The sequence below is a fragment of the Lactuca sativa genome, chromosome 5, assembly GCF_002870075.4.
Source record: "Lactuca sativa cultivar Salinas chromosome 5, Lsat_Salinas_v11, whole genome shotgun sequence".
Taxonomy (NCBI): domain Eukaryota; kingdom Viridiplantae; phylum Streptophyta; class Magnoliopsida; order Asterales; family Asteraceae; genus Lactuca; species Lactuca sativa.
This window is the reverse complement of record NC_056627.2, coordinates 325836330-325858842: the sequence shown is the minus strand read 5'-3', so window position 1 is coordinate 325858842 and position 22513 is coordinate 325836330. Positions and strand designations below refer to the sequence as shown.

Genomic DNA, 22513 nt, shown 5'->3' with positions numbered 1-22513 from the left:
ACTTTTGTTTTGTTCCTCTTGTGATACTCATTCTAGTACATATTTTCTGCATGTACTTATACTTTTATAAAATGTTGTTATATTTTTAAAGTATAACTCTTGGTCAGAGTGTTTTTATCCCAATGGGTTTATAGTTGTATATCCTTTTATGACTGATATATTGAGTTCACTATAAACAATGCTTTGATACCAATCCGTCACACCCCCAAACCAGAACGGCGGAAACGTTTGGGGGCGGAGGACTTCATGTAAGTATCACAACACATGCAATATAGTAATCAAAGTATAAAGAACCATTGCATTAATAAGTATAAGTTTTACATGAGTGTTTAAAACATTACATATTCAAACGCCAAAGTAGGTACAGTAGAAGACAAGAGTTGCAGTACGATACTAGGTAGTTTTCTAAAAAGCTTCGGGAGTGTAACTGTGTACCGGATTCCTGAGAATACAAGTTATTTGGAAAGAGTAGATTAGCATTTAAGCTGGTGAGTTCATAATTATTTTAGTTCTTTTAAGTATACCCTAAGTTCTTTGAATAAGTTCACTGGTTTCTCCAGGAAATCCTATATCTCATGAGGTGATTAACCGATAACCTCAATAGTTTCCATCTGTAATTACCTAGTTTATACTGATTATACATGACACAATATCGAATGGATAGTTAAATGGGTGTATCTGCCCTAAGCCCACAACCAAACAAGGAACAGGAAGTAAGGCGGAAGTCACACATTTCACTGTCAATCGGACATTACTTATGTACAAATCTGATGTAATAACTAAGGAATTATATCATTAACCACTAAAGGTCTATTATGTTATACTAGTTTACAAAGATTGAATGACTAAGTTTCATTTGATAAGTGGTTTAATCCCATAAACCGTTTTCATTGGTAAAAGTGTTCTTAGTTATATTTGTTCTATAGTAAAAACCTTAGTATTAATCCTGGAGAGTATTGTATTATCCATAATATTGCCTTGTGGTTTTAAATGTTCCAAACCAGAAGTACAATACTTGGTTTCATGATATGTAGCTTTTACTATAAGTAAAAACAACTGAAGGTATATCTGGTCGGAATGTAATTAACTTTTCTTACTATTATAAGAGAAGTATATTACTTTGTAATTCACTCGTTGTTTTATCCATGTGAGTTCTATTAACCATACTAATATGACTGATATGTCTGCGACGACGTTCTTCAGGCGTCAAAATGGAATGATATTTGACACCCTAGGCCTGCCGGCCAAACTGTAGCAAACAGTAGAGGTGTGGGATTGTCAGCCCCATATAGATCTATACACGAATTCACGCTCTCCCTACAAGAGATTATGGTTAATAGGTCAGGACTTAAAGTCGTACTTAGATAAGTACACTGTGAAGGGTCTCACAAATTTATTGTTTCAACGAGATTTACGATGTATTATTACCCCGTGATTGCTAACCCTGGTACTCTGTATCATACCTTTGTTAATGCAAACCCGATATGATGTATTATTACCCCGTGATTGCTAACCCTGGTACTCTGTATCGTATCTTTGTTAATGCAAACCCGGTATGATGTGTCTTTACTTCTTTAATATGTTATTCGTATATTAAAGGCATTATACATATCCTGGTATAGATAAATGAATTGTTGGTAATTTCCTTGGATAGTATACAATCGTGAATCATACTTGTATATTTAGTTTTGAATCATAAATTATACCAATTATAATTTATATGCTCTAATCTGATCAGCATGATTTCTCATGGATGAACACCTTTGCTCAGCATGATACAAAGGTAATGATACCGAATGGAGTAACCTTTTATATTCATATATGTATAAAAGAAGGAAACGACCTTCGGACAAATAACATCACCTTAATTCCACATCAAGACAAGGAAAAGGAATAAGATAATTCATTAGTCCTAAGCCCTTCAAATCTTATTTATATATTTATACATATATAAACCTGATTTTTGGCAATCAGAATTTGAAATAGTTTACTAAAAACCTTTAGCAAGGAATTTAACGGAGTTTACATGACTTTAAAGATTTAAAATGGGTTCAAGTCATTTTGGATGTATTTGGTAATTCTTAAAAGCATACGGAAACTCTTTGTGTGATTATTATCGCATACAATTATTAACACAATTTAATATGGTGTTAAACTAGTATTCCACCCCTAAAAAGCATTTATAACCCATTAAAAAGGTAAATTATAAGGGTATGAACTCACTTTGGTAAGCGGTGATTCGGGCAGCGTTTTGTTTCCCGTAAAGAGTTTATTTAATGAGAAACCGGCTCAAACGGGGCAGAGTTTCGACAGGAGAGAGGTTACTTCTCGGGGATCTCAGGGTTCAGGGCGTGTTTCGGGTGTTAGTAATGATCTCGGGGCTTTAGGGGTTATTTATGAGGTTATGGGAGTGAGAGAGGTGAAAAGTGGTGAAAATGGTGTAAAAATGGCCTAAAAACCGAGAAGTGTCGCAGCCATTATATAGGGTGCGAAGGTCGGCTAAGAGGGGGGAGTCAGCAGCCACATGTTGATCATGCGAAGGGGCTCGGAGTCTGGACGCGTGCAATGGAATCTTACGAGCCGTCTTAGACGTCGCCTAGGACGCGAGGCGCGTCGCATGCATAGTGGACCTTCGATTCGGACCAATCAGCAACGTACATGAGGGGACACGCGTCAGATCTGCGAAATTGCTTGGTATTATCCTTAATCTCGGATTTTATGCCAAAAATTTCCGAAAATCATAACTTTCGCATACGAACTCCATTTTTGACGTTACTTATATGCATGCGTAGGTAAAATTATACTCTACGACTTTCGTTTAGACTTCGTCGGCTAATTTTGAATTTATTTTTAATATTATTATTTTTAACAGACCGAGACAGGAAAATCCGTTAAAAATTCATAACTTCTTCTTCCGATGTCCGTTTTTGTCTGTCTTTTTACCGTTGTACTACTAATGACGAGACCTTCAATTCTCCTTTAAGTTGCGTCAGCTAAATATCGATCGATTTATATTTCAAATTTTTAGCTGTCTACTGCTAAACCGAAACTTCGAAAAATCATAACTTCCTCATACAAAGTCAGATTTTGACGTTCTTTTTATGAACGTTCTCAGTTTAACTTATTCTACAACTTTCATTTAGATTGTTAAGGTTAAAAAGTCTTTTATCGAAAATTCGATTTTTACACTGAACAGTGTTTTGCCGGTTTTATCGCGGATTTTCGATTGGTCATAACTTCTTCGTTATAACTTGGATTTCAGTGTTCTTTATATTTTTGGAAACCTTGTTACAATCTCTTCCACTTGGTTCATCCCAATCATGATTATTGATGAATTTATTTTTGACCTAATTTTGACTGGTGTCACATACACCATTAGAACCGACATTTGAATTCTAATTTTCACATTTGCAAGAACCAAAGGTCGATTTTTTCGCTTTATTTTTCTCAAACATTTTTTATACATTAATGAATATATATTGAACAAATTATATCTAATATAACACATACATAAATACTCATACAAATAGATTAAATTTAATTATTTTGGTTTCAAGTTCGGTTCTAACTTACCCCAAAATTTGTTGGTAAAACCATTAATTTTATTTTATGATAGATTGTTGCAAGTTTTTAGGTTAGTTTATTTATTTATTTATTTATTGTAAAATAAATACATAATTACAGATAATAAAATGTATTTTCCTATATATTATATTTACAAAAATAAAAAATAAAAATTTACGACCCAATTTTAATACCCAAAAGAAAAAAAAAACCGAGACAAACCTCACAATTCTTTTGAGTTCCCTCCTCTCTGTCCCTAAAATCTTTTAAGTTTCCCCATCCCTAAATTCTAAGATAGAGAAATTCATTCCCTCATCCCGCTTTCCAAATCAAAACTGGAAATCGACCATGTCGGAACCTTCTTCGTTACCCGAATCAACCACTGCGAACAACATCATCATACTCATGTGCCTTTTTCCACCATCTCATCCTGCTCCTGATTTCTATGATCTCCCTTTACCCGATTTGAACTCCACTACGTTTGTTGGAATCGACAATTTCTATCCCCACCACTGCTGGCGTAGGTAGCTGAGCGACCGGCGAAAATCCTTACATTTGTGTGTGTGTTGTGCTTAAACTGATATAGAAGGTAAGAAGCAGCAGGAATAGATACATAAGCAGTGACTATGGATGTAGGGTGAGTGGTCAGTGGCGACCTGGTAACCGACGGTGGCCCTGCGGAAGTGGTCGTCGGACCATCATAGTTACCTTCAAAGTAAGTAGGATTGGACTGAGTCTTCTTGGTAACGAGAAGATTTTGTTTTGTGTATTCTGTTGAAATATACAACCCCACCTCCTTTGTCATGCTATTATCCAGTTAGTGGTAAACATCTGGTGTTTACTTATGTGGAAGAAACGTTGTTGTTGATTGCAAGCGACATATTCTAGTGCTTTACACTTTTATAGACTTAATTTCTATTGACGTTCTTTTGGATGATTTGGTGTAGTTTAATTTAATTTAACGTGCAAGGTTTTGAAGAATCGTTTGATTGATGGTTAGAGTTGCTTTATAGAGAAACTGTGTTTATCTTGTTGTTGTTAACGATTAGCTCATATTTTTGAATGTGAGAACAAGGATCTGATTGCTCAGGGACAAGGCTTGAAAACTCAAACCTTGAGTTAATGCTTAAAATCAATGTCTGCTACTAACTAAATAGTTCCAGTTAAGTCTGGCAAGACCAGTTAGGACTAAGTATAAGAATCAACAAAGTAATTCAAGTATTAAATATAAGATAATGAATATGATCAAGTAAGTCAATAAATAAACACAAGGAATGTTTGAAAGAATGATTTGAGAGAAAGGTGCAAGTGAAGTAAATGTGAAAAATATCTATATTTGGAGAGGCAATCTATCACTATGATTTGTCATTGAATGCTCCTTAAGTAGGAGAATGTGTCACATCGTACTAACCCAAAAGCATACATAGAACTGGATAATAGAGTTACTCCTGACACTTTGATTATCTAAGTTGACAAAAGATACTATGTTCTATGATACATTACATCAAACAAAATGAAAAAAATAATTAATGTAGACGGACAAACTGATTTCGGAAAATCTTCACCATCTCAAACTTCATTCACTTCGTACCATAAGCTTTTACTTATGACGCGAAATCTTCTCCTCTATCTACTCTGGAACATCTTTTACTTCGGAACTAAGACTGATCTTGAAACATGTTGCGTGATTCCTAGAGGTTCATTTTCAGGTACTAACAATCTCCCCCTAAGTGAACGTAGCAATCAGATCAGCTCAGTTTGCTTCTTCCTTGATAAAGACATATACTCGATACAACCATTCTCTGACTTCAATGTACCATTGAAGCCGACTCACAAACTTTGCCTTAATATGTTCTGGAGCTTCGGACTGGTATGCACGACTGAAGAACTTTTGAAGGAATTTTGTGGGAACTAAGTGTTTGTCGAGGACTTGGAAGAAGTCCATTTTGTTCGACTTTTGTAGCTTGTAAACATACCCTAGTAGCGGTTCATCTATGGCTCCTTCAGCTAACAACTCAGCTTCTGGCAGAACAAAGTCGATTTTGGCTAAGTATTTTTCGGTTCCGAATAGGTATGCCAATTCATAGTCGCATCGCTAATTCCTGAGTTTAAGGAACATATTTTGCAGTCATTGTTACGAGGAAGCTACACTTTGTATTTGTTTTACCATCTTCGTGTAAAGTTGAGTAAATTTTTTATTATGGAGTACATATTTTGTCATATAAAGTAAGAGGTATACAAGTTACATAAAAGAGTATAGAACTGATGTATGTGGTGTGCATTTCAGGTCTTAATGATGTGAGCCTTATAAGTACGTTGCCCAAATTGACAGTGGGAGTAAAGTACGTTGCTATTCTTTATAATTTTCCGTTTTTTCCAAATTCTTTACTCTATAAATAATTGAAGTACTGAATCTGGGATTTTATTACCGGTCATTATCCAAAGGTTTTAGAGCTATAAAATACTAAACTTGCTTATAGATTTTATCATGTAAATGAACATTAGTTTTTCTAATTTTTGAGGTAAATTCAGTACAAGGAATATATCCTACAAAGTTGGATAAGACAATTAAAATGCATTGTATTTTTATGAGTTGTATTGGTAAGTATTTAAGCTACTTTTATGAAATACATTGAATATGAATAGTATTATCAGTTTTATATAGTCATTTTTTTTGCATTACTAGCATAAATAACTGGATTTAAAAAAAAATCATTTTAGTGACGGAATACTTACGGAAAATCTGTCGGTAATTTGGGCCGTTGGTATTCCGTAGGTAATAAAGTCAATGTCGGTCAACTTCGTTGGTAATCCATAGGAAATCTGTAGCTATTAATTTCCGTAGGTATTCCGTCGGTAAATTACCTACGGAAAAGTGTCGTCGGTATTCCGTAGGGATTCCATCACAATTGCTTCCCTAACATTTACCCACGAGCGATTATGCTACGGCTCATTTTCCGTCGCAATTCCGTAGGTAACACGCTATACCTACGGAATACCTATGGATTTTGATGTAGGTATTATCAGATTTTCTAGTAGAGAATTTTCCCTAAATCAAAATGAAAAACAAATCAAAAGTTAAAGTAGAAACCTTACTTGAAAAATATTCAGTCGGTGGTGTTGGTGGTGACGGTTGTACATAGTGGTGTCGTAGAGGTGCTTCGTCTCTACCCACGGTGGCAAAGATGGTGATAAAACAGATGATGGTGGGAAGACGTCTGCGGTGGCAAAGATGGTGGTAAATCCCTTAAATCTTGGAGAATCCCCTTAAATCACGTCTACCTTCATCCCATTAAAACACCGTCGACTTCATCTCAAGTTTCCCGATCACCTGCCTTGTTCACATTCTCTCATGTTTCAATTGGGGACATAAACAGATCACCGCGGAGAGACTCCGGCAATCGGATTTTTGGTTGTTAGCTTTTTTTTTCACCAATTACAAAAGCATGTAAGTATCTACAAATTGATTAATTTTTCGATACTAAAAAAAACTTGAATATAGTTGAATATGGTGTGAAATTATAACGCTTGTTAGGGCTTCTTCTTTTCTCATATCCACGCATATTGAAAATTTCATATAATATGATTGTTTGTAAATTGTACGTAATAGTTGGACTTTAGAGAAATCCATTTTAACTACGTGCGACTAGTTCATATAAGCTAATGGAAGCTTTTCAAAATGTCTTTGATTTCTATTATACTTGCATTTCATTGGCTTGTATGATGGGAATATGTAAGTGATGAAATGAATTCATGAAATGGTGATATATAGTTGTAATGCTTAATGATAGTCGGTGTGATGTCATAATTACCACGGTCTACGTAGCTGTGAGATCGTACTTACCAAAATTTGTCATTTTGTAGGCGTAGGCGTAGGTTGCCACATTTGATATGTTATTTTTTTTAATATACAAAATAAATAATTTAAATATAGCATTTTTTTTTAAAACATAAAATTCATTAAACTTAAAATAAAAATACAACACACCAAAACATAGAAATTCAAATTACAAAACAAGAAATTTAAAAAACATAGAAATACAAAAAAAATAAGACAGTAAAATTAAAAAAACTTAAAATAGATGTTATATTTTTTTTTTTGCAAACTCCTATTTGGCATTTAAAGTCATTTCTCGTTCACGTCCGGATAGCTTGTTTGTGGGTCTCGTTAAAATGGACATGGCACAACTTTTTTCTTTCTCTTGTGCAAAGTTCAAGTAGCGCTCCAAGGAAGACTCCAAACAATCTATTTATGTTGATAGTTTCTCAAAGTCTTCGAAAGTAGTTGCTTTCACTTTTCCCTTTCACTTGGTTTTGTCTCTTCTCATGGGACGAGTGACTCTTGGAACCTCAAAATGCTCCTCTTATTGAAATCAATCCCGATATGTGCATCGGACGATTGACTATATATCGTTTCAGACGTTTTGGTTCTTTTAGATGAATCACCCGTAAAAGTTGCAAAAGTTGCCACATCCCGCCATCTTTTTGAAAATTTTACAATGTTTTAAACATGTAAAAATTTGAATGGCGCCCCTTTTTGTTCCCGGTACATGTGAAGAGATTTTTGCAAAATGATTTTGTCATTTGCACCACTTTTCCGTTGTCGTTTCACACTCGAAAACAATCTGTTGAATCTCGTCACCACTTTGTTAAAGTTTCACCACTTAGAATAAATTTGGTCTCTTTTCCGATAATCAACAAGATTCATCTCGTTCAGAAACCGACGTGTGATTTTCTGAAACATCCACCCAAGCACGCGCTAACATATTTTCTTCGGCGGATGTCCATTTCTTCGGAGGTGCCTTTCCATTTTTTTTGGTTGTCGTGAATTCTCTTCTAACATAGATTTTGTTTTCGAGACGACTTTGGGTTCAACTTCAGTTTGAAATTAGGTTTGGTGGTTCATTGGGGAGTCGGGAAGATCATCAAATAGATTGAACTCATGCATCATTTGGGATGAGAAGTTTATTTGTGTTTGGTTTTGAAACAAAAGTTGTCTTGGAAATTGTAGTTGGTTTTGGAATTGAGGTTGATTTTGATATTGTGCTTGTTTTTGATATTGAGGTTGATTTTGGGCTTGAAATGCGTAGTAAACACCACCAAAATGTAGATTCGGTGGACAATAAATATGTCAATCGCATTGATTTTGAATGAAAGTTGGTGAAGAACGTGAGACGTTTGTGTTTTGAGTGTTTCCTAGAGGAGGAACCCATTTTTTTCAAAAAAAATGAATGGTTTGATTGATAATTTGAAGGTGGTTAATTGGGATAACATATGGAAAATAGTGGTATTTATTTAAGGTAAAAATGAAGGATTAATTTTTTTTTTTTGAAAAAACGTTCATATTGGACCATCTCCAAAGTTCACATTTTTATTCCAATACACTGTCTCTCCTCGGTGAAAGCTAGCCGAGTTACCAAGCCGAGGGGTCGACATGGTGTTTTCCGAATTTGCCGAGGTATCCGAACTCTACACCGTCTAGCCTGATAGGTGTTCAATGAAATGTCTTAGTGAAAATTTGAGTTTATGATTCCTTACCGGTGAACAAGGGAAAATTCCAATCGATTTTTATGAAGAACTAATTCATTATTCATTATGAATTATTGTGTGATGTCTCATGATCCTATTTTCGTAGAAATTAATCTAGTTTATGATAAACTTTGTTTCCTATTTTTACATAATACGTGCGATATCAACATCACTTTATGTTATACTCATATTCTCACAGAAAGAAGAGGTTCATTTTCATTAAGTTTTCTTATTATTCTCAATTATTCTTAATGCTTCTCTTTCTTGTTCCGAAATTATCAAGAATACTATACGTCGCCACCAATACGTCGTCCCTATCGCATCATAGCCATTGCTCAAAAATCGTCACTAATGTCAATGTCGCCTCTATTGGTGTCTCCCCTATTTCTCATTAGTTTTTTAATAAAAATTATTGACTACAAGATTACTCTATGACCAACTTGTTCATCTTTCATGGAGTTCTACATTTTTCTACATGTATTCCTTAAAAAGGTTATCATTTACATCCGTTTTTATATAAAAAAATCCACAAATTATTTACTTTAACATTACAAAAAAAAAGTCTATTACTTTAACTCTCTAAGAGTCTCTTTCTATATAGCTTTCTATCTCTCAATTTCGTAAATGTAAACCCAGTGAAGGCGGTGCTTGAAGGTGGCTAATCTCGGTTGACGGCAGAGATGTTTTTTGATGATGGTTGATAGAGGAGAATGGTGGAAGATGGGTGCAGTTGTAGGTATAAGGTGGTTCAAGAATAAGGTGGTTCTAGTGGTGCTAGATGGTGGCCAAAGGTTGGTGGTGGTGGCGGTTGTAGTTTAGTTTTAAGAGAGAGAGAGAGAGAGAGAGAGAGAGAGAGAGAGAGAGAGAGAGAGAGAGAGAGAGAGAGAGAGAGAGAGAAAGAAGGGGGTATGTATTCTGGTGGATGGTAACCAAGGGTGGCTTATAGATCACCAGAAAATAAGGTGGACCATTTGATTGTCTACAAGATGGAGGGTCTGAATTTCACAAGAAGAGAGCACATAGATGGTGAGCAATAATGGCGACACTATTAGTGATGACGGTATTAAAGGCGACACTTGCAAAACACTAGCGACGATATGAATATGTGGGGGGGAGGGGGGGGGGGGGGTGGGGGGAAATGAATACTGCGATTTTGTTTCGTAGGCATTAGTGACGACACCAATAGGGAAAGTACATGCGTCGTCCCTATTGGTGTCATCACTAATGCTCAGATTTTTTGTAGTGTAATATGCATTTTCTTAGAATTAATATGTAATATTATATGGTTCAAGAATGTAGTTATTTTTGTAGATGTTATTTGTTATTTTTCAAAATGTTAATCCCTTTTAGATTAAGAAAATTAATTATCCCATAAAATCCTTAAATTTCAATTTTTTTTTTAAATCTAGCTTAATAAATTAAAATACCCTTGACAATGACATTTATGCTATTATATGTTATTCTATTTTATTAACATATACCCTAGATCATAGTCTTTTATTCTTTTCATTCATTGCATTAATTGGTCCATAACGGTTGGTACTAGGAAGATGCTAATAAGCGTTATATAAAACAAGAAGATATAAAAATAGGGGAGCTACATCCATGATGCCAATTCAACGAGGCAAATGTGAATCTATGCTTAATCCAATTAAATAAAATAAGTTAAATTTCATCCACCTATCTTCCAAGGGTTAATATCTCACATTCTTGAAAATAAGGTTGTTCTGAGCTTTCCATATGGACCACAACACCAAGGTAAGCCAGAAGCTAAGAAAAGCTTGCATATGGATTTATCCAACTTCATGGACTTAACGGCCAAAAGAAACCCACTTAATCCAGTTGAACGTGTAGTGATTATCAATCAAATCGGCCTCCACCATGTTAAATCAAAATCAAATAGAAAAAAGAATAAAAGCTGCAAAGTGGGGGAAAAAAACTTAAAAAATGGAGCATCATAACAAAAAAATTATGAACCCCACACGGACCACTTTTCTAACATGGTTGACATGAAACGTACTGATCATTAATTGTTAAGTTTTTAACACTTGCTGTATTTTAATAATTTAAAATTAATTTATCACAAGAGCAGTGAGATCACTCACATAAACAAAATGGGATAAAGAATGTTTTGATATCACAGTGGAACAAAATGGGATCAAGGATCAAATAATATAAGAAATTACATCTTGCTACTCTCACTATACAAACGCCGACTTGTTAAGTTCAATATATCTACATGCAGGGAAAAGGATGGGCACACTCAAAGATGATGCCAAAGTAGCCCAAGCGTGGACACCACACGCCTTTGTTAACTTGTATTCGAGTAACCAATGGGAAGTTTACTTAGAGCTTTCAAGTAGCACGGGCTCCACGAGAAGCCATCCTCCCAAAAAACAATTTGTTTGCTTATAGCTAGTTTCAGTATTTTCTTTAATATATTCTAACTAGAATATTGATTTATTCGTGTGAACGCATTAGCTACAAGTTATTCCCTAATAGATTCACAATTGATTTTTTATTCGTTGATCTATAGTTTGGATAAACTTGTATTTGAAGTAAAAAGAATATATGTATAAATATACCAACTCATTATCTTAACTTTCCCATTAAATTTATCTGCAAAAAATCATGCCCACTAGTAGAAGAGAAGGAAAAGAAAAGATGCTAGCATTAACCCCTTTATTCTCAACTACCTATGGATGGCCCTCAGAGGATCTCATCCAGAAAAATGTTGAACTGGACTGCAATAATATTTCTTTGGAAGTTGAAACAAATACATATGATCCTTTTCTTGATTTTCATAGATATGATGACATCCAGCATGACCTTTTACCTGTCGAAAATTCCATATCTGCTGGAGGGCTTGTAAATGGCGATTCCACTGATCCTTTCATGGTGGTGAAGAAGCTCAATCATAATGCCAGTGAAAGACATCGTCGTAAGAGGGTGAACGACTTATATGGTTTCCTTCGTTCACTGCTTCCCATTTCCAGTGATCAAAAGGTGCTTCAACATCTAATATGTTGTGATGTGAATGTGAGAATTTCAATAGTTAATATAATTTTCGTTGTCAATCTTGATGATCTTAGCTATATACATATGTAAAAAGACCAAAACAATCTACAGTTTCTACATGTGTTAACATATGACTGACATTTGAGTTGCATGTAGCTTAATTCTTGTAGCGACTTATTTTATTCAGTGGGCTTAGACTCATGACTCTCTTTAATTTGCCACAGAAAAAAGTAAGTATCCCAGGGACAGTATCTCGTGCAGTTAAGTACATACCGGAACTAAAGAAGGAAGTAGAGACATTAATACATAAAAAAGAAAAGATTTTGGCATATTCGTCATCTGAAGCTAATTTGAGGCAAGAACATGTAGCAACGAAGAATAAAAGTGGTAAAGATGCAACTATCGAAACAAAATCATGGGTCGTTTCTTGTGTAAGAATTTTAGGAGTGAAAGAAGCTGTTATACAATTAATTTCTGCAACTGATGATATGAGCAAGGGTGGGGATATTGGCCTATTGTCTGACGTTTTGGAATACTTAGAGCAAGATGAAAATGGGTTTGTTTTACTGAATGCAACTTCATTCAGATGTTCAGGAGACGGGATGTCATTAAGCACTCTGCATCTTCAGGTACATAAATGGTCTTCCCTCCCACAAATTTCAAATAATTTTAGCGATTATTTAACTTCATCCTGAATATATGGCTATTCTTTTCATGGAAAAAATCATACACATTATAATTACATGTATATATTGTAACTAATACTTTATGGAAGTAGCTATATAATACATCATTGTGTTAAACAGGTGCAAGGTGATAATCGCATAGACTTTGAAAGACTGAAGGAGAAGCTTAGCTCTTTCCACCATCAATCAGATCGAGATTTACGCTAATTAGGAATAACTATAAATATTATGTCTAGTAATTAGCAAGCTTTAGTTTTGACATACTAATGTTGCGGTGTTAAACTCTTAAAACTCGCTTTTATTTAAACAGAATAGAAATACATTTGAAACCTCGTTACAAGATTTGCTCACATTTAATCAAACAAAGTTCAATATAACAATCATGCAAAACTGTAAAGAAAGACGACTGAACTCTATGAACAAACCCTAATCATATGAACAAACCCTAACTATAGAGAGAAGTGGTAACAAGTCTGTGAAGTGTGTGAAGAGATAATGAGAATAATGAACGAGTTCTCTCTTCGGTCTAGTTACTATATACACAGGTCATATAAAAGAGTGAAAGATGGTGTAAACCCAAACCAAACCCTAGTATCTGACACAGCACTAGTAGCTAGAGAATCACGATTTTCTGATGGAAGAATCCGTGGGTAATAGCCTTTACCAACGGATTTCCAACAAAATTCAAGCTGTCACATTTTTACTCATGGTAAACATTACCGACGACATTGATGATCAGTTACCAACGGAAGCGACATATTTCTAACGGAATGCAATTTAACCTAGTTTGACCATTTTATTAACAGATTTCCTAACAGGGTCCAATATATTAAACCTAACAATAAAATTACTATTCAACCAGAAATTAAACTGATAAACATTACAATAAACTTTGTCGGTTATAAATATTTACTTTGCATTTACTCCTATTTCATAAAAATAACTTAAATACAAGCCAATACATTTCATACATTTACAATGTCATGTTTGTCAACATTCGCTATTATCTAGTTCATTTGTTCAGATACGAAAGTTACCAAGCAGTATGTACTTCTATAAACAATAACATGAGAAGTTTTAGTATTCAAAATCCCTTACAACTAATCACCAAGCATGTACAATAGCCCTATAATATGACCAAGTTACATAGTTGTAACATAGAAGCAAACCAAATAAAAGTAATATCAACACTCTCGGCCTTGTTTTGCACCCATAATAAATGGATTTAATTCGTATATTCATATCAAAAATTTAGGTTTTACCTTCTTCAAAGAAAGTAGAAAAATCAGAGTAGATGGAGGCGGTAGTAGAGGCGGAGAAAGTGGAGAATGGCAGTGGGAGAAAGGCGAAGATGATGTCATATTGGGGTGACATTAACCGTCTTCGATGCAATGTGTATTGGCGACAAGGTAGATAGAAGAGGGTTTCCAAGGAAGCAAAGCTTTGGTGGAGCAGTGGTAGGCCAGGTCAACCGGTGGTGGATACTAAATCGATGATGGTAATGGCGATGACATATAAGAATGAATATGGTATGCACCCTTATTTTGAACCCTGGTGTAACACCGGTGTTCACTGTAATTTCAGTAATGGCCCAATTTCCTTAAAATATGCAAAATTAGTCCCTACCTTAGGCATACGGGTTGGGTATGGCGGGCGTAGGACCTTAAATGATGATCGAGGACCTCCCTCACGTACGATGGGCATACGTGTGTGTATGCTGGGCGTACGCAAGCATAGGGAAAACCCTAATTTATGGGGTTTGGATAACCCTTTCCTACCTTCATCCTCCATCTCTGTTAGCCTCCATTTTGAAACCCTAATTGTGTGTTTGTGTGTGTGTGTTTGTGTGTTTTGAAGCCTTAGAAGGTCATTTTGGTGTTCTTGGTGGTGAAGGAAGACTCTTGGAGTTGTAGTGTTTCACTTAAGCCTTTCAGATGCAACAATTACTCATCCTTCTATATCTTCTGGAGGTATAAAGCTTCAACCTTGACGCATATTCCTATAGATATTATTCAAGCTTAGATTTATACCCTTTTGTCCCAAAATCTTGATCCTTGTGAATATGGAATACTACATGGCCTTTCAGTTGTCCTTTCAGTTGTTTTGGGGTGCTTGGTGTCATAAAAATGCATGCTTGCACTATTAGAAAAACAGCATTTTACGACGCGCAATGCGTGTCGTAAAACGCTCAGACGACGCACAAATGCGTGTCAAGGAAAGCCCTGTCATAACGACAGACGACACGCATTTGTGCGTCGTTTATAGACGACGCGCATTTACGACGCGCATTTATGACACACATTTACGACGCGTAGTTATGACACGCAATGCGTATCAAGGAAGACCCTGTCATAAATGAAGACGACACGCATTTGTGTGTCATACCCTTACGACGCGCGTGTTTATGACACGCAATGCATATCAAAGGAAGCCCCTGTCATAAATAAATATGAAACGCATTTTCGTGTCATAAACTTCAGTAACCATTTACATTATGCATTTACGACGCGTCTTTACGATACTCATTTACGCATAATACAAAAATATGTAAACAAATATATACCAAAACTATCAATTTCATCCAATAACACCATGTCAAAAAATTGTAATACATTGATATTAAGGGGATCTAATTGTACATTGTTATTAAGAGGTTTTCGCTAACTATATAACCTAATACTACATTATGTATCAAGGGACACATTCTGCAAAGTAATGCTATACATACTACAAAGATATACACAAAGATGATAAACATCAAATTCCAACTAAGTAGAGTTGCATCTTGCCTTTCATAATTCTTTAAGACTAATGAACCCCTGCTCCGATAATTCTTGTTACCTGATCAAATAAAAGTCAAAAAATTAATATGCTAATATAATTAATAGAAGAATCAAACAAGGTATGTTGCATTTGTTTAAAAAATAAGAGCAATAAAGAGAAGGTATTTAAATAATATATTATTAAACATTTAAAAGTTAGTGACAAGAAAATTGAGTTCTCACCTTTGTGCAACATATGTTAACAACTGAATAAGGCGACGCCGAAGTGCTGGAAAAACATATGCAGGGTTTTTTCAGATAATCTACCAGCCACTAATATTGCATACTTCCGAACTTGAAGATCCTACCACATATACATATATTTAAAAAAATTAATGGTAAATGAGAAAGAATTTACAACTAATTTACAACAGCAAAGAGCTGCCACTGGATCTACTAGGCTCCATCATCTCTTGCAGCAACAAAGAGCAACATCTTTCCTTGTGGCTCCATCATCTCTTGCAAATTCAAGAAGATCATGGCCCTACATGCATGAAATTGTAATGATAAATAATAGTAAATTGAATAAACTACACTTTTTGTCCCTATGCATAGCTGACTTTTGCAATTTTTACAACTAATTTGTGAATTATACAAATCTTGAATGCACCTTGAAATTAAACCATGCAAGTGTTTGTAATGCAAGCTGCTCCAAAGCAGATCCAGTAAGTTCTGATATTTGTTGCATGTTGTTAGCCATGTTTTCTCGACTTGGAGTTGCAGATGACCCTGTGTGGTCAAGAAGTGCTAAAGGTAGCTCTGGATCAGGCTCTACAAATAGCTCTGGCTTCGACATTATCTCATTATGTAGCATAAAATTAATTATAATATTAATACTATTCAAGGCTTAAATTAATTATAAATTTACCTATAGTTGACCTTCAACATGAGCCCTAAAGAAGGCCTTACCAACAGCCTGAAGCAAACGAAAAAATTCATACACCGATGAAAATCAACATACAAAATAAAGTATTTTATTAGAAAAAAGCGTTGTTCTTTCCTTCTAAAGCCCTTCATAATCAAGTACGCCAAGATCCGGTGAAATAATCCCTTCATCTAATCTATCAACCATCTGAAATACAATATCAATGGATCAAATTAGTTTTATTTATCTAAAACTGGAAAGATGTCACATATCTGATGGTGGGAATAATGAATTTATATATTAAAAAAAAACAAAAACATAACGACTACCTACTTGCACATGAGAAACTCACACCGACTTTCATTCCGCAGGTCCACCAGTTCCCTCCCATACATCTCACTTTCATAATCACACAGTTAACAACCAAATGATTCAAAACATAAAAAGTAAAAGTAATTATCTATGACAAGTCCTCTTCATAATATTAAGCTTAAAGGCCATACCTTACAGCTTTGGTGGATAGCAGTTTTGTGCCATGCATAGCCCGTTTCACATAACCAAATCATTCGGCCTTCACCAAGTTGCCCTTCTCTTTATCTATGACAAGTCCTCTTATAGCCTATTACAAAATAAATCATCACTAGTAGTAGTTGTAGCATGATAAACTTAGCTTGCAGAGTGAAAAAAAAATATTAGTGGTGTTATATATTACGTTGATTTTACATCTAATATATTGTTATGATATTAATTAAGATATATTTTTTTATAAGACATGTAGTCATATATATAAATATTCATTTTTGTATATTCGTTATACTCATCTATAGTTAAAAAAACACCTGATTTTAAAAAAAAGAAGAAAACTGATATTAAAAATAAAATTAAAAAGATAGTAAAAAAATGATATTTAAAGTAAAAAGATAATAAGAAAAAATGAATAATAGAAGTAAAATGAAGAAAAACACTATTTTAGTAAATCAAGTGGTTGAGCTTGGAACTTACAAGATGTCCAATATGAGCACTGACATTTCCACCTTCATGGTCACTACAATAAATCAAGATTTCATAATCCTTAAACATAAATTCAAAATATATACAAACAAGTAAATAATCATAAATCAAATTCTTACGTATGGATAGTGACATAAAGCCTCAAGCTCTTGCATGGCTGGACTATCAAATCCAAGCATATGCGCAAAATTTGCACCATAATCTAACAAGTCATCCGCTGATACAATTTCTCCATTTTTGTATATCCTTTTAAAAAAACAGAAAATAAAATCAACTATAAACAACAGTCAAAACTCTCATTTTTCAATATGAAATTATGTAGAAATGGCATTTCTTTGGATATACATATAGACATACCTACGGTATGTATATGCAGCTACAACTGGTGGTTGAGCAATCAATGAAAGAGAGTCCTCAAATGTCGGCTCCCAGTATCTTGAATAATAATAACAAGTATATAAATCATCTTTTGCATTAAAAATAAGTGTGTTGAAAAATATAAAGTTAGAAGAAACCTACTTGGATTTATGGATTCCATTCTCATAAGCTTTTGCAAATTCACTTTGTACTTGTGAAAAAAGGAGTGTAGTTAAATTGTGGAGTATATTTATTGCTTAATATCTTATAATATTAGTTTAACTTAACAACATGATTTTATATAAATATAACGAGTGCAAAGTATGTTCCTATTTGGTATTTCCTGCAAAATTGACCTCTTTTGTAAAGAAACAATTACATGAAAAAGCTAACCTGAAGAGCCAGGACACCAGTTGTAAACTGAGTCATTGGATGAGTTGTTATAGGTAATACATTGATGGCTTTATACACATGATCTACAACAATAAACAGAATACACCAATAAACAAAAAGTTCAACTTTTTATATATTTAAATTAAAAGGAAATGAATTTACATGGCCTAGGATAATGGCACGACCGTGTAATTCTTTGGACAAAGCATTCACTTGTTCTGTTGTTGGTACCTTTATTGATGGAGAATATAGAAACAAAAAAAATGTCAATAAAGACAATAAAAATAAACAAATGGCATATTAACATTTAACAGTTTACCTTTCTAGTGAAAAGAAGCCAGTGAAAAAAAATAATTTTGTATTCAGTAATAATAAGACCTACACGCTACTATCCTACTGTCCTGTAGTGATCCACATTACTATTGCATTGTCCTCCTCAAAGATTAAAAAAAACAAAAGTGGTGATGGAAATCAAGATAGACAAAACATCTGAAGCTAAACACATTTTTATAATGCAAACAGGTCACATTTTATTATACAAAAGAAAAACCCTAATGAAGTAAAAGATAATAAACCCAAATTTAGCCTTTTCTTAACTGAATTGATAATAGAAAAAGCAAAAACAGTAGAAATATTTATAATGTATCTGCTACATTTTCTTCAAGATATGAATCTGGTTCCATCTAGCTGTTTGTATTTGTGGTTCACCATCTTCATCATAAACAATTTCACATCCAATCCTCAAAATCAAACATTGACTGCATCTTCAAGATATACAACATCTTCCAGCTCCTAAACATCTTCTCTTCCCTGATTACATGTCTAACCTAATACAACTCCTAAACATCAGTATGTATATATACAAACAAATGAATCGCATATCCACACTTCAGGTATGAACCGGTAATCCAAACAGAAGAATCACAAAACCTAACAATAATGAAAATATCATATTGTTAATTTCTTTTCAGGTGTAAACCAAAATGGAACTCCAGAGAGAAAATATAATTAGCAATTTGGGTAGCATGTTTTATCCATGTATCTAATTAATATCTAAAAATTTGATGAAGCTATTTTTCAATTGTTGTTTTACACTTCTTCTCAAGCTCAACCACTTGATTAACATGCTTTAAAATGCAACATTCATTCCACTCCTATTCATATTAATTAGATATTTGACTAATATTAAAATACTTCCTCTATAAAGGAAAGAAGCAATAATGCATATTAATTAGATATATTTTTCTAACCTTGCCAAATCAACAAGATTAAGTTTCCTGTAAAGTTTCCCAAAAGTTGGACGAGTTTTCCCTTGATGAGGATTTGGGGTTGAAAAAAAAATATGAAACTACAATATTATTTTTCCACTCGCTTTTAAAGCAGCTCCGGAGTATCCTTCAGATTATCTAAAATTATAATTAAAGTTGTTAGGATATTTCATAATCTGGGACAAATTGGTCCCAGGGGCATTTTAGGAAAAACTTTCCTATTTTTAGTATTTGAGTTAGATTAGGATTTTGTTTTATCTAGTATAAATGGGGTAAACATTTTTGATGTTTTAATCATGTTTTTATTCATGTTTCTTAATAAATTTTAGTAATCAAGCGATTTTGTAGAGAAGTTTCATTTTCCCCTGTTCTTCCTCTTTCCAGTTTCTCCATGTTTCTTTTACTCCTGCACATTTTTCTTAATAGAACCAGGTTAATACCTTACAAAAGTAATCAAACAAACAAACCAGTTTGAGTCCACAAATGCATGGCAGAAAAAAAAATCCAATAAAAACTAGAGTTATGTTGCAGACTACACCTTCAGGCCAAACAACCTGGAATGCCAAATCCAATCCCATTCAAAATCACATGTCTTTTTAATTACTAAATATGGATACAGGGATTTGAAATTATTGAATCGTTAAAAAAAGTTGGAAAAAGAGACATACATATTGTAACGTTGATAGAAAGAAATTGATGTTGAGTGTCTTTGACAAGAGAGTCAAGAACCCGTTCTATGTTTCTCGCTTTTTTCCGTTCATATTTTTAGAATCCATACAGATACAAGTTTTCCTTTTCTGTTATCCAATAAAAAACAAAGTGATAAAATCATAAACAGAATATACACTTATCATTATGAGTTGTTTCATGTAAGATGTAACATGTTTAGTATAACCCTAAAAATACCTCGGGAAGCACAAATCCATCTTTGTTCAACACAATGGTGTCTGATATTTTGTTACAATCGAAGACTTCTAAAGTTGAATTTTCATTGAAAGAAGAGAATAGTAGATATAGTAAATATTATTGTTATATCCTCCTAAAATTCCACTTCCCTTGTTAATTGAGACTCGGGAATAGGGTGTAATCCATAAAAATAACCTCTAATTTATGGAATCAATGGAAGTTTTTTCAACATAGAAACATCATTCAACAGAAAAGGGAGAACAGAGAAGAAAATTCGAGAAAAAAGAGGGCGAGAATAGAGATAGTCAAGAATGAGTAGCTGAGAATGTCCAACAACTTACCTGATGGAAGAGACCGCGGGAGAAACAATGAAGACATCTTCAGACAATGATGGAAGATGGAAAAGAGGTGATCATGGGAGATGGAAGTGATGTTAAAGCAAAGGCTGTAAAAACTAAATAGAAAACTAGGGTTAAAGGAGGACGAATTATAAGTAACAAATAACTAGTACTAGGGCTTACTGTGGAGGTTTAGTTATCGTAATCCAAGTGTATGGCGGCTCCATCATCGAAGGATTTGGGTAGAAGAAGCAAACATGAAAGACTTCCTGAAGCTAATATCAACCATACGAGTTCTCGATGCTTTTGAAAACGTGAATTCAAGGAGAGGAGGAAACCTTGCTACGCTTAGAATCCCTAGTTCTTCGTCATAGGGCCCTCAATCGCAATGATTTTATAAGGTCTATTTTTGGGAGCAAAAAACCCTCAATCTCAACAGTCTTGTTCTGCCTTAAGATTTGACGAATGTGAAAGCTAAACTCCATCATCTCCAAACGATTGCATATGATTTCAACCCTTTGTAATAGCCACTTTAGTTGTTCTATTATGTCTCGTACCCGTCGATCACCAACAAAAACCCGAGCACGTACTAAGTCGATAGAAAAATGAGAGAATCGGGATTTTAGAAAAAAATAAAAGACCTCCAGCTACCTACTAAGAAGAAAGAAGCGCGTTAGGGTTCTTTGTCTGTGTGTTGTTTTGATTTATCTGTGGGAAATCAGAGACAAGCAAGAATCATGCTTTGCATTCCATACTTCATAGCGATAACTCATGGAATTCACAGAGCTTCATTAAGCCAAACCATTGAAAAGAGAAAAGTAGAAACGAAGGAAGATGAGAACAAAGCGGGGTTTTCTAATTTTTAGGGATTTTATTTCCCGCTGAGCTATTAAAGGTTGGAACGCTCGTTCCATTAAAATTTATAAAGCGACATCCTTAGACGACACACAATTTATTATAGGTGCTCTCCATGTTTTTTTTTTTGTTTAGACACTAATTTAAGGGCGCGCAACAATGCGCGACATAAATCCTTAAATTTTTTGAAGAGATGACACTTTTTTAATGTCACACGCTTTTGCGTAACACAAATCAAGGAGTGTCATGGTTTGCGCGTCGTAAAAGGGTATTTTTCTTGTAGTGTTGGGCCTTGGTTTTCATCCATGCAAGTGCTAGGCAAGTTTAGTTGATAATTTAAGTTAGGGTTGTGTTCTTATCTTCCTTGTTCCATGAAAAGACATAAAGGTTAAAACTTTATTAATTTAGACAATTATTAGATGCTAGATCTGAAGTTTGGACGTTGGGTCTTAATGCATTAAGACATTAATAGAGTTTGTGGAATCTGAAAAGTACATTGGGCGTCATCCACGGTACGCTGCGCGTACCTAGTTGTAACCCTGTAAGCCTTCTGAGGACAAGCTATACGTTGAGCGTAGCACAATGTACGTCATACGTACGCTCATGAAGCCTTTTGGGCCGTTTTGGGACTTTGGGTCACTAGGGAGTTTTTGGGCTTGGTTGGTTGGGCCAGGCATGGAAGGGCAAAATGGTCTTTTCCCCTTGGTAAGATAAAATTATGTATGGACCAATATTTGTGGGTTAAACCTCGATTAATTAATTAAGGTTATTATTGGGTTATTATTAGTGTGAGGAGCCCTATTAGTAGCAGCCCGAGTGTGCGATATAGTTTTCTTCTATTAGAGGTGAGTCTTCTCATTGTATCCGTAGGTCGAAGGCACCAATGTCGACCCATTATTTG

General features: G+C 34.4%; 2 protein-coding genes across 2 annotated transcripts; one reads left to right on the top strand and one right to left on the bottom strand.

Annotated features, from left to right (window-relative positions):
* The first annotated feature begins 11684 nt into the window (after nt 1–11684).
* Nucleotides 11685–13158, top strand: LOC111878327 (transcription factor ORG2). Its single transcript, XM_023874839.2, has 3 exons — nt 11685–12099; nt 12336–12740; nt 12918–13158. Exons 1-3 carry the CDS (start codon nt 11725–11727, stop codon nt 13002–13004), a joined length of 867 nt encoding a protein of 288 aa, XP_023730607.2. The 5' UTR covers nt 11685–11724; the 3' UTR covers nt 13005–13158.
* Nucleotides 13159–16622: 3464 nt separating this feature from the next.
* LOC128126132 (citrate synthase, mitochondrial-like) lies at nt 16623–20797 on the bottom strand. The gene is made up of 6 exons (XM_052763869.1): nt 20761–20797; nt 18232–18328; nt 17853–17930; nt 17615–17741; nt 17487–17555; nt 16623–16691 (listed from the first exon to the last, which is right to left on the bottom strand). The coding sequence occupies exons 1-6, from the start codon at nt 20795–20797 to the stop codon at nt 16623–16625; spliced, it is 477 nt and encodes a 158-aa protein (XP_052619829.1).
* Between the last annotated feature and the right edge of the window lie 1716 nt (nt 20798–22513).